Raw genomic sequence first — 13824 nt, forward strand, 5'->3', positions numbered from 1 at the left:
GAGAAATCAAACTCCTTGATTTAGTGCTACAAACCCTACCACAGAAGCATGCAACAGAAACAAGCACGTCATAATTTGACAAAGAACCCTGCCTCTCAGTCGGCTCAGCAGAAATTAAGTCACAGCTATTACTTGAAAAAGGAAGTTATGCTCAATAACTGTAAATTATCATCATTATTTTATCTACTAAGGACTGTCTTAAAAAAAAAAGTTTTCATTGCAGGTCTAATACACACCAACTCATCAAAACCAAGTGAAATGAAAGCAGGTTGTCTTGACAGTCTTACTCAAAAGTTGCAAGATATGGAAAAGCCAACTTTAAACACTGTATGATATGGCAGAACAATTTAATGATTGCTGACCATTTAAAATCACCAAACTAAGAGGATGAAGAACTGTAAGTCCAAATCTATGCACATATTTGAGTACACTAGAGTGCCCGGATACAGCACGTATACAGATATATTGTTTATTCCTTTTACTGTCATGATGCCCAATCTCAGAAGACTTAAGTAAAAGACATAAGTAAATCACTGTAATTACACGAAATAAAACCAGATTTTATGTATATTATAAACTCAGCAACTTATAGAGCAATTCAGGAGTAGATCTGCACTTGTTCAGGAAAGGTTTTACTACATCAGACATACCATTTCTATACTTTTAAAATCTTTCATTAAATAATGAATCTTCATCATCCTGGTATTTTATTGTCCAGATGGTTTTTGATCTCAGGAGTGTTCTGTTAGGCAATGACAACCTAAGCTGCCAAAACCTCCAATAGTATCCTTCAAAAGCATCCTTCAAAGAGCCCCCAGAAGTATCATTCACTGTATTCTATGTTGTTGAAAAGATCTAGCTCCTGTAGCTGCCTCTTTTAGACTTTATTTATTTTTATTTTTTAACACAAAGTTATTCATTTTTATAATTATCTATGTGGAATCAAGCACAACTATAATGGATATTTTGGCTTATTTGCTCCACAAGGAACTACAGGAACACTGAAATTAAGTACACAGCAAAGTGTTTGAAAGTGACATTAGTAGCTAGATTCTTCTATTAGGAGATTTCAGATTTCCAACCTATTTTTTTTCCAACTTATTTCTGGGACATCATTCTTAAGTTTACATTTAACCACATGGACCAGTCGTTCTTCACAGGCCTTTGTCTACGTTGTGGCCAAACCATGACCCACAATGGGGCAAGATCCAAGTGTACAGCAACAACCCCACATCTTCCTCTCCTAGAATCCTGTTTGTATTCTGGCAGATATACAAATAGATCTGGCAGATATGTGTCAAATACTTTCTAGTGTAAGCAAGAGGGTCAATGTGAAATTTCCCACATGATCTTTTTTTAGGAGGACTGCAGGCCTAACAAGCAGATGAGCTGGCTGTCAACAAGGCAAAGGAGGAAGAGAAAAACACTGAAGCCAGATTACTGCCCTGATTCTTTGCTATAATTGTATACATTGCTGTAGCTAAACAAAAGAACAATGACTGGAAGAAGCAGGCTGCAACATGACAGATACAGTCTTGGACACACCGCTGCTGTTTTGGAAGAGTCTAAGTATCTCATGCAGAAATTAGCAACAGCTTCTTATGGCCTTTGGGAAGAAGGCCCCCCAAAAGTACAGCACATGTGGCCATGTCTAAGAATGTTCTAATGCAGAAGAGAAAGGAAACCTCAGCAGCTCTATAGGAAAAGGGCAGAGTGTCAACATCAGAGAAACACCACAAAAAAAAAAAAAACAAACACCAAGATGTTGTACTCAGACACAACAATCAATAAATGTAGAAATAAACTGAATTAAGAAACAATTGGCAAACTTCACAACAACAACAACATGAAGCGCTTGCTTATTTTCCTTGAAAGGCCAAAAAAAAAAAAAAGAGCAGCAGAATTAATAAATAAAAAGGATTTAAAAGATATTGTACCTTCACACACTGGACAGCACTCCCCTTCTGGCACATAATACCTGTCACAGTGTAGCTCACCACACTGGGCAGAGAAGCAAATAGAGACTCCACCTTGACACCGACAGAAACGACAAGCATCCATTCGAAACATGTCTCCATCGTAATATTCCATGCTGTTAAATATGCAAGTTGGCTTCACTTCTGAAAGAAGAAGAAAAAATAAACAATGTCTTTTATGGATATTGATAAAGGAGAAATAGTTAAATTCAGTTTGCTACGGACAAAAACTGAGAAGGAGAGCACGGATTTTTTCTTTCTTTAAAAAAAATAATGTATTTTTAAAACACACAGTATATTTTATTGTCTGTTTAAAGAATGGAGAAAAATAAGATGCCATTCAAAATTATTTTCAGAGCTGTTCATTATTTACAATTAAAATTCTGAATTTTTAAAATTAAAGTAATGAAGGAAAGTAAAGGCATGGTTTTTCTTCATCAGTGCTAAATCTTCCTCATTCTGGATGAGCCAAAAGCTATTTCAGCACAACTTTTTTCCTATTTTAAAAAGCAAGTTGCTGATGTTTCTTAAGTGTAACTGTCCTATCTACAGGACTTTGGTACACAAGTGGATTAATTGCATTAGAACTGTAATAATATAGAGTAATAGTAATAATGTAGAATGATATAGAACTGAAAATAGAATAACAGAACTGAAAATAATACCTAATTACATTAGGTATTATTTTTTTAAAAAGTTTTAGAAGGAGATACATGCATTTCATGACTACATGATCTGGTACACAGGACAGAATACTTCCTAATTCAAGCAAACTGCGGTCATGCTAGTCACCTCACAGCTATACTCCCCACACTAAATATCCTCCATTGTAATAACTAGTATGTGGTCACTTTGGTGTTTTTAAAACACAGCAAGACAACTTTGACTGTATCTCTCGTACAGCAGAGCCCTAATTTATAATTAAATGTGTGTGTGAAACTAAAAAACCTCTAAAAGTCCCTAAATAAATTGAGAAGGACTTTTTTTTTTTTCCTCCCCTCAAGTACTGAAGAGATTTGTACCAGATTTTGAAGCATCATAGACACCTCACAAGGCCTTCTTAGTGCTTTTGGACCTTGCAGCAATCTGCACACAGACAAACACTTTTACACCTCCATCACTCATTGCCAGCAGAGCATGTTTGGTTCAACCAGCTATGGATGCACACACAGTGCTGTGCAGCTCCACAGCCTAGCGCTAAATCACTGATTTGTGGTGACTCAAGATACTGTAGAACAACTACTCCACAGTAGTCATTAAGAAATCATTGCTTTACAGTTTCATCATTATATTATCCACTGAAGCCTCCTCCCTTTTCTCCACTATGGAATAACTTCAAATGTTTTGGCCTTCTCTGAAACTAGCCCAAGACACTTGAAAAACAATTATCTGAAGTAAATTAGTATCTATTAAACAGATATATTTGTTCAGAAGCTATGAATCTATCAACTTCAAAAACCAAAGGTTCTGAGAACACGAGGTCACTTGTTTCAGCAACAAAAATTAAAAACAAACAAAACTAAACAAACAAAAACCACAACCGACCTGTTGATAAAAACATTAAATTTCATTACATCTGAACCAAACATAGCAAGGGAAAGGAAGGAAGAAAGATGTATAGTATATAAAGAAAGATGAAGAGGAAAGAGAAAAGTGGTGAAGATAACTAAGTCACAGAGGAAGGTGAACGTAGATACCTATGATTTTTATTATTTCCTGAGAAGTGCCAAATTTCTGTAGAGAACAAACCATCACTAAAGAGCCTGAACAACAAATGTCAAAATGGTACTGAATAATCCCCCTTCAATATCCTAATTTATACTTTTACATACAAATGTCCAAACTGGAGCATCCTGAAAGCTATTCCAATTTCAAAAAAACAGACAATTGCATATGTTGTTGATTTCCATGGCATACATGGAAACCTGTTTATTTACTTACATGTGTAATACCTAGCCACATAGGGCTGAAAATTGTGCCCACTTTGAGTTCAGGTGTTTTTTATTGTTAGTACTCAATATGACATGGTATATGAAAAACATTTAAATGTAAATTCAAAATTTGAAGAATCCCCTTGAATCCTCTTAATTTTGGGGGCTGCAGACTCTTCATCTAAGTTGCTCTCAACATTACCGTAGATTTTCTTTAAAATTCTGAAGTGTTTCAGTGACTCTAGTACTTTCCACACACACTTATGCTGAGCTCCAGTCTCAAGTCATTTAATATGATTGTAAAATGTAAGGGTTGAAATTTGGAAGTACCCTGAGCAATGTTTGATTTTATATGCCTGTTCTGTCTTTGAGGCATAATGTAGAAAGCAGTGTAAAAAAGAAAAAAAAAAAAAAGTAAAAAGAGGAAATACCACTGTGTCCGGGAAAACAGCTATGACCTCATTAGAAAGCTATTCACATAAACAAACACTTGAGAAATATTTCAAGTTTATGTAGCTCAAGCTGTTAGTCTAAAAACCTTCTCAAAAAAGGAAAAAGTGCCAAGAACTCAAAAGGCATTTAATCCATTTACTCCTGACTTAACTCTTTTGATTGCAACTTTCCAGATTTTTACTTCCCCCCCTTCTCCAAAGGGTAGATCTGAATTCCTGCCTAGTTAGGAGAGTAGAATCATCAACCTCCATGAATTAACATTCATTTTTATAATGACCAAACAAGACCAAACAAGCAACTGTAAATCCTGAAAGGAAACAATACATTTTACTGCTATGACAAAAAAACACCATAGAATGTCACTACATGTGTATTTTTACAAACTAGATTTATGCTAGTGTATATGCACACATATTAAACGACTGAGCTACCCATATGCATCCAGCTATGAGACAAGGATTACCGTTGTTAGATCTGCATGGTCTAAGGACTCAGTCAAGCCAAAACAAGCACAATAAGAACTCCAGCTTTAAATATTCATAAAGTGAAAGCCTAATAAAAGAGCTAGCATCTTGCTGTGGAATTTGTACCAACACTTCTCTTTTTGCAAGATATACTGAAGATATACTCTCAGTTCTCTTTTGCTTGTTTGTGCTTTAAACAGCAGTAATTTTATTGCCTTACTGACCTATGTATGGCAGCCACAAAGGAGTGAAAGAATATAAAGCTATCATTAAACAAATGCATCTTTTCCTGAAATGCTAGCAACCATGAATTTATGATTCTATTAATAAAGAAAATGCTGCAGGTAGAATTCTTCAAGTAACAAAGTTTCCCCGTGTGACAAAGTAATTGCAATCGTCTTAACTGCACAACACCAAGCAGTGAAAAGCACCCCAAAAGCCAAGTCCCCCTCCTGATGCCAGCTACCACAATGACACAGTAGGCATGAGACACCCAGCCAGGCCATGGATTCGTGAACATGACCTCAGCATCTGCCAGCTGTCACATAACCCATGGCAGAAGACTGACCCTGACCAAGCACGGGTTAACCGTGTACCTGTGACAGAAGCCAGAGCAGAAAGGATGTGACCCAGCAGGATGAAGAGTTCATGCTGCCTTTACACTGGCTGTGATGGGATGGATGATACCAGATCTCATGTAAAGTTAAGCATGACTAAGCGTACTTGACTTGGCATTGAAATTCCTGTCCTAGAGTTAAATCAGGAAGACTTATGTCACAAATTTAGCTCTAGTGATTGCCTCAGTTAGCCACAGCCCTTTTGCTAGACAGTAACTCTGTGCATGGTTATTCCAAGTGCATGAGATGCTCAGGCATCAGCTGTCTGTAGGCAAGTTCAGGCATTTTCTTCTGTAGTGTCAGAAATTCCAGCCTGTCTGAAGTGGAAGAAAGATTCAAAACAATCTTCTGTTGTTTGAAGGATGAAAAGGTTTGTGATTGCAGCACTTCGGACATTCCTTTAGTACACAGAAGGATTTGTACCAGAATCCTGAAGGGAACTGGTGCAAGTGCTGTGAACTTTCCATTAAATGAAAGGGAAGGAAACTGACAAACTTAATTCCTGTGTCAGTATAAACAAAATACAGAAAAGCTTTCAGTTTTTCAAAAGCTGTGCTGATAAGGAGTTTAGAAAAGAAAAGGATACATTTCATTTGAATTAGCCCATAACAATGTTAAAGGACAACTCATTGTACGCTTTTGTTTACTTGCAGATATATTTAAACAAGCTAGATGTAAAAAAAAAAAAGGCTTCTTACTCTTCAGACTTTGTGCAATAAACTTCCCATTAAACATAACTGCAGGACCACTCTGGAAGTCCTGTGGTCCTGCATCTTGGAACAGTGATTAGGACTAAAACAAATCTGTAACTATTATTACAAGTCAGTGCAATTATTTATACATGATTTTTATATGCAATTGCACAGTTTGAAGGAAAGAAACATTATTTTGTGGCATCTGTGGTCTGTAAAAGATATTAAAAACCATAGGAAACTGATGTATAGTAATCATAGAAAAAAAAAAACAGATTTACGTAGTGAGGTATCTAGTAGCATAGCAGCACATTAGAAGCTACTTTTGTGTTCAGATTCCACAAGTTATGTACAGTGCCTATATTCAGCAAGATTTGTTTTCTCTTACTACCTCACCAGCTTATCCCAAACCATTAATCTTTAGACAATGTTATAGGAAAGACAGTTGTGCAGGTTGATATCGGTGCCTTTTTATTATTATTTAAAACACTGTAGACAAGACCTTAAGGCATAACCCTCAGAGACAGAATGATTATTTCCAAGTCACCATGTAGGGTAGAGGTGAAATCATGGAAAATAGCATAGAAAGATATCCCAACAGAAGCATCTCTACCTAAAACATTCCCAGCTTAATATTTTATTTAAAAACATCAGTAACTGAGGAACTGCAATCAACTAAACAATTCTACAGTTCAAATACTGTAACTAAACTCAAATTACATCATGGGTAATTCAGGTTAGACAGAAAAAGGAAACAAAAGGAAGCGTCCTAGGTTTCATTACTTTTCCCATCTTTAGGGTATACGTAATACTGTTTATCACCTTCCTCCAATCTGTGAATCTGTTGCTTAGAGGACTGATTCTGGGTGTCCGTGCCACCATTTTCTCTTGCAGATTAAATACACACATCCCTTTCAGATTTTATTTTCCTTGATGAGTTCATGCTATTAAATGTCTCATTGTTTCTGTGACTCTCCTCTTGGCTATCACCCTTTTGTCCATACAACCTTCTAGAAAAGGAACTTTTTAGCACTCAGCATTAAGTTACAGCCCTAGCACAGAAAACCACCTGGATAGCCAAAGGAGGAGCTGGGGCCACCAAATGCTGTGGCTGTGCTCTAAACACCCTGCTACGGTGCCAGATTTTCTAGATAAAATTGCCAAGCAAATCCTGGAAGCAAGCCATGTTCTTTGTAAGGGAGGAATACATCTAAATCCCAGTAGTCTCTGTCAGTCTATCACAGAGAAAATACATGCTGTGATCAATTTAGCCCTAGGCATGTTAATAGGACACAGGCATCTGCAAAAATCGCAGCACCATTAAAAGTACTGGCATAGCCCATCATTCATCACAAGTCCACAAGATATGCCTCCAGTGTATGAGAAAAGCTTAATATTTCAGAAAAAAAAAGACCTAAATCTGTTAGTGCAAGGCCCTGATTTGGCATTACAGCTAAATGATGATGCTCAGCAGTAGGATTTTTGCATAGGTCTAACCATCTCTTCCTGTCTTAAAACAAAATGAATTAGTTCTAACCTTGTATTCCATTATTGGCAACTTTGTTGAGGTTGAAGTGTGTACAAAAATCTGAGAGTCAGAACATAACTGGAGACATTAAATTAACAGTAGAATTCCCTTTGGCAAAAAACAAAACAAAACAAAACATTACTACTTCACCAAAATAAATAGTAGAAGTTACTTTACTTTTAAAACCACACCAAACTGCACCATCTAGCATCCAATATTCTTTGTACATGACATACCACCAGTTCCACAGAATATACGTAGCATCTTGGTTTTCATTAATAAATGAATAAATGAAGTAAGTTAGACTTTGTTTAGTAACTTACTGTCTCCAGTTTTCTGCACCTTTTTTTGTTCTGTTTTTTATGTAAATGATAATGGCACATATTATTTCAGATATTTTTCCCAATTTGACTACAGTGAGTATAATCAAGGTTCAGAGGATCTAAAAGATTTGACATAGCTTGGTAGATTAATCTGCTTTTTCAGTATACTAGACCAAATTCTCACATCACTGTGGCTGGTGATTAACCTTGATTTTCAAATACTGCTAAAATGTTCTGAGTCAAAACAAGCAAAGGTGAAAAAACAATAACCCACCCCACAAACACTAATCCTTCTTGTTTTTTTTTGGCATCAGGCTATCTTCTTTTGATATTAATCTTCCATTTATTATTTACTTAACTTTTTTTTTTTTTGTCTTTTTCTCCTTGCAAGCAAATTTTGTGTCGTCTTTTTGTATAGATTATCCATTCTGTGCTACCTGTACTCCCACTTTAGTGAGGTTTGTATTAAAATACTGGTTTTGAAGAAAAGCACAATTCTCATTAATACCATTTGTTCATTCTTTGCTTTCCATAGGATCCTTCCAGCTCTTTGACAGCTTAATCAAGTTGCTCTCTTGAAGTTTGAGTTTTATTTTGGTTATCTCTCCTGTTCTAAAAAAACTACCATTTCACAGTTATGTTCTATCTTTGCAGTCTCACGTAATCCCCTCTAGTCACTGGGATCAACTCTGGAACAGTTCTTCTCAATTTGATGTCAAAAATATTCTGAACATATCTCAGTAATTGATTGGACAATCTCCATGGTTTTTATTTTAAAGTAGGTCTCTATTTAAAGTAAAATAAAAAACAAAAAAAAATATATAAAGAACAGCTCCCGTGTTTTTAGATGCCTGGAGAAAAATATGCAGCAATGTTTAATTAGGATCATTTATAATAATAATAAATTATTAGTTCTTTGCTCTAGGACGGACTCTTGCCCTGGTCAAATCCTTATTTCTTAAGAGTAAAAGGCAAATAATATTTTTCTTTGTCATGTAAGTTTTGTAAGGATTAATGCAATAAGTAATGAATGGGATCCCAACAACTTATGGCTGTGGGATGTTCCACTTGCATCTAGTCCTTCCTCTTATTGAAGATTTTCCTTGCTGACACCATATTCCCCATGTAAAATTCCTTTTAGTATTAATTGATGCTCCCTTTAGAAATAGGTGATTCATATTTCCCTTTAGAAATGATGGCATCACCTTTAACCTTTTCCACACTGTGAGCTTGAAAAGAGAATAACAACTGCTGTGAGGAGTAATTGCATCAACAGGTGACAAGAAGTGTAATTAGAGAGGGATTTAATTTCTCTTCCAATACGGTATCAATAGCATACAGACTCAAGAAAGCCAAGAGGTTCAGATAAAAGAAAAATGGCTTATGTCATTGAAATTTTCTCAAACGTGGAAAAAAAATTAAAGAAGTGGTTATGAAACAGAGGTTGTGTCGCACATCAGGTGAGTGAGCTTGATGATTTAGGAGCTCACTTTCATAACACATTATGATCAAGAAGAGTACAGCCTGAAACAGCAGTATAGAAAAGGCCAGTTTCAAGTCCCAGTGGAAGTTGTCATCCTTTCTTCCCCACATCAATGCCTGCTACTGTTGGGCATACACCGGGTACTTCCACTTTCAGTGTACAGGGCAATTGAAGTCCAGAGATCACCTCCTGGGGCAAGAGAGCAGCAGCAGCTCCACAGCCACTCCTGGCAAGGCCAGATGCTGGAATCATTGCTCCTACGTGGCTGTGGCAGAAAGCAGTCACCTTGGACGAGTTGGATGCAGTGTCCACCAGGGCCACTCTCACATGTGCAATTTTATATCTTTCATAGCCATCAAAAACCCTTTTAAAGTAGCTGCTGCATTCAAAGAAACTTATTCAAAAGTGGAAGCCCTGACTGATAGAAGCAAGCAGCTGCAGGATGCTCTAGCAATATGCTCTCAAATTTCTAAGGCACAGCTCAGTCACTATGTGCTTTAGCGCAACCTACATTCGAGAGGCCCATGCGTCAATAGCTAATTAGAGAACAGGCAGTTTGGATGCTCTCTTGTTTCTAAACATTTCCACTCTTGCTGCATATGCAGCTTTCAATCTCTTTAGATTCATTTGTTGATGCTTGTAATTGAATGCTGAATCATTTTTTTCCCTACAACCTCTCCCATGAGAAAAGACAGCACACTACGATTAGCAGACAAACATAAATGAGTAATAAATGTTGAGTGGATCAGGAGAAACCTTGAATTCATTTCAATGAGGTGCAGGGTTTGGGGAAAGGCTGCATCTTGGGAATCTCTTGCTCAGTTTTCCCCCAGATTTATAACATATCCTATCCAGAATCCTCTAGAAGGAAAGCAGATTCCAATACCCATGCATTAATTATAATGGTGAAGTATTTTAACCCACAGCGGTGTTTTAAAAAGCATAAAATTATGTCTCCAGCTACTGTATCACACAGCCACAGTAGGTACAACTTAACTCAATAACAAACTCCAGTTTCAATAAATTGAAGCATTAGAACTGTTTCCAAGCAGAAGTAAGCATTATTTCAGTGATAAATAATATTTAAACAATTATGTGACAAACCATGAGAAACAGATTACACAAGATGGGGAGCATAAGGACACACACAATATAAATTGGAAGCAAGAAAACAATGATTTGCATATTGATCGACTGTTTTTCCTATAATGAGGAATATGACCATAGGCCATGGGCAGGGACACTTCCCAGACCGGGCTGCCCAAAGCCCCATCCAGCCTGGCCTTGAACACTTCCAGGGATGGGGCATCCACAGTGTGTCTGGGCAACCTGTGCCAGTGCCTCACCACTCTCATTGTGAAGGACTTCTTTCTAATATCCAATCTAAACTTACCTTCTTTTAGTTTAAAGCTATTCCCCCTTGTCCTATCACTACACTCCCTGACAGTCCCTCCCCTGCTTTCCTGTAGCCCCCTTTAGGTAGTGGAAGGCCGCTGTAAGGTCTCCCCAGAGCCATCTCTTCCTCCAGGCTGAACAACCCCTGTTTTTGCCTGTGCTTGGGATTGCCCCAGCGCAGGTGCAGAGCCTTGCTGAACCTCATGAGGTTCACATAGGCCCACCTCTCAAGCCTGTCCAGGTCCCTCTGGATGGCATCCCTTCCCTCCAGTGTGTTGCCCACACAGCTCTGTGTCATCGGCAAACAACAACGGCTTCAAGATCTGCAAAGAACAACTGCTGCTGAGGTTTCTCTCACAGCTGATTAATATGCTTTTCTAAGACAGAATGACCTAGCGTTAGTTTGAGACAGCGTGCACTGGTTAAAAGGAGAACCACGCAGAACCTACAAATCTATTATGAAGCTTCCAAAGAAGTTTTATATTAAATCCAGGAAAAATGTTTGTGAAACAAAGACTGATCCATCTGCCAGATGCTGACAAACAAAGACAACATACTGCTAATGGAGTCTCTAAGCTATGTGTGTTTTGCTGCCCTTCCACACAAATTACCCCTCAACACCAGCCAGCTGTTCTGCAACAGCAGGCTCTTCCCCACCCTTTCCAGGCAACCTCCCCATCCTCCCTTTGCCATCCCCACCACATTCACACATACTTGTAGTAAGTGGAACAGAAGGCTAGCCTGCTTCAAGACCATACATCATTAGGCTTAAAAACACAATGCAGTTACCCCACAATGCACAAACTGGATTATTATTTTTTTTTTTTTAGTCTCCATACGGTTATTCTTAATAGATTCCTTTATGTCAAGGTAGCTCAGATGATCAGTATTATTTCTGAGAGCTTTATTTTTTATTATTTATTTATTTTCTATTCCTCCCACCTCCCTAATTCTATCATTAAACAGATACTATAACAGCAGGAAAACTATATGAATGTCACTGTATGTCCTTTTTCATTAAACCTTCTTGCCTCTTTTCAGAGGTCTTCAAACCCAAGAATTAATTGAATTAATTGGTAACACTGATTATTTAATGTCCCCACATACCATCTATAAATCCATTAACTTGCATTTGATTAAAACATGCTCTTTAAAAAGGCAGCAAATCTTAATTGGAAAGGAAGAAGATAAGGAATTCAGTATCTTCCTGAGTCTGTGCCAACAGCTAGCCAACCTCAATGCTGAGAACAGTCTGTCCTAGATCTTACTGATTTGGCTCTTGTTAAATTGATGGTATTTTTTTTTTTTTTTTTAATGAAGTGAAGAAATTGATCTAAGCCTATCATTGTAAGGTATTTTTTCCATCTATCATATCTACAGTACACCTCTTCTACACTGTGTTTCAAGACCCTTCTAAAAGTCTGAATCAGAGTGTAACATTTAACTATTGGTCTCATGAACAAAATTCCTGCCTCCTCTTCTTTTCAAACTAAGGAAAGTAAGGGTAGGGATATATATTATAAAAATATATTTCAATTTAGATAGACATATATTAATAATATTATAATTATGCATTATTTTAATATTATAATATATATTTATAATATATAAAAATGAACTTGACCACCCTAAAATGCACTTGCAAATCCCCAAACTGTAAAGCAGTGCAAATTAAGTTTTATGACCATCTTATCCTCTTCACCAATGATCTGCCACACAACCTAAGTGTGGCAGAGAATTCTCCTAAGCAACAGTTTCAGAATTGCTCCCATCTTGTTGACATAGACATATATATATTTATATTTTTTGAAACCTACAGGCCTACAACTATCCTCTTTCCATAAAGAACCATCATTATTAATTGCACATTAAAGGTTCTCAGACCTAAATATACTTCAAGCACACTCAGATCACATCATACAGCATTATTTTTAAAGATCTGATTGTACCACTATGAAAAAGAAAAATGCCCCTTCAAAAAAAAAAAAAAAAAGTATTTAAATTTCCTGACCAGGTTTCTCAGAAAAAAAAAAAAAAAACCTTCAAAAGATGATTTTTTTTTTTTAAAGTATTCACACTTTCCCGTAGTATTTTAACAATGATGTTTTAAGGACATAAATATTACAAAAGATTATCTTTTTCTACAAACCCTGCTTTCCTCCTGTTTCGCCTTCCTGCTTCCCTCTTTGTCATCAGCTTCCCTTCAAAATAAACCTGTTTTTTTCTTTCAATTTACACTGTCCTCATAGGCTACTAAAGTGAAGATGAGGACTGGGAAAGCCTAAGACACAAGAAGTCCTGAATCAAAACCAGGCTGAGTCTTTGGTGTGAGCTACAGGAAGGAGAAAGGCAGTGATGCACAATCCAAGAGTTCCAGGACAGTCCAAATTCCCTGTAACTACATGAAATTAGTATAACAAATTCCTCCTCAGAAAAAGGTATGGCAATGACCATGGACAAAGAAAAGGGGGCAACAGAAACAGCCCCATCTAACACCTGATAGGTATATGGCAACAATTGTGACAGCTGTACCCACAAATAAGTTTCTGCCTGAAGAGAAACAGCGATGCTAGCAAGGCAGCAAGGCAGTTGGTACTTCAGAGACTGTATAGTGACAGAAAAGACATCAGACACTGGCTTAGCATTTCTTACTCAAGGTACTAAACTTTACCTTGAGGTGTGCCACACAGTTAAACTAAGCACTAAAAACCTCAGAAATGCATATGTTTTTAATAGAATGCCAAGAATACAGAACAAAGGAAAATGAGCATTATTTTAGTATGACAGGCAATATATAAGCAAGCAAACTAGGTAAATTGCATTTATTTCTACAGTATTTACAATCCTAACCCAAGCAGGTTAAAAATTAATCTGGAAGCTAAAGAATTTGTGATTCTTTTTGATGCAAATTATTTTTTTTTTAAAATCATTTTTCTAAATATTTATATCTGGAAGCAAAAAA

General features: G+C 36.8%; 1 protein-coding gene across 1 annotated transcript in view; it reads right to left on the reverse strand.

Annotated features, from left to right (window-relative positions):
• The window catches only part of CRIM1 (cysteine rich transmembrane BMP regulator 1), a 180443-nt gene that overhangs the window by 56010 nt on the left and 110609 nt on the right, over window positions 1–13824 (reverse strand). Inside the window, exon 6 of the mRNA XM_035320216.1 lies at window positions 1938–2120. Within this exon, the coding sequence (XP_035176107.1) occupies window positions 1938–2120 (183 nt within the window). The remainder of the gene's footprint in view (window positions 1–1937; window positions 2121–13824) is intronic.

This window comes from Oxyura jamaicensis, chromosome 3 (assembly GCF_011077185.1).
Source record: "Oxyura jamaicensis isolate SHBP4307 breed ruddy duck chromosome 3, BPBGC_Ojam_1.0, whole genome shotgun sequence".
Lineage (NCBI taxonomy): Eukaryota > Metazoa > Chordata > Aves > Anseriformes > Anatidae > Oxyura > Oxyura jamaicensis.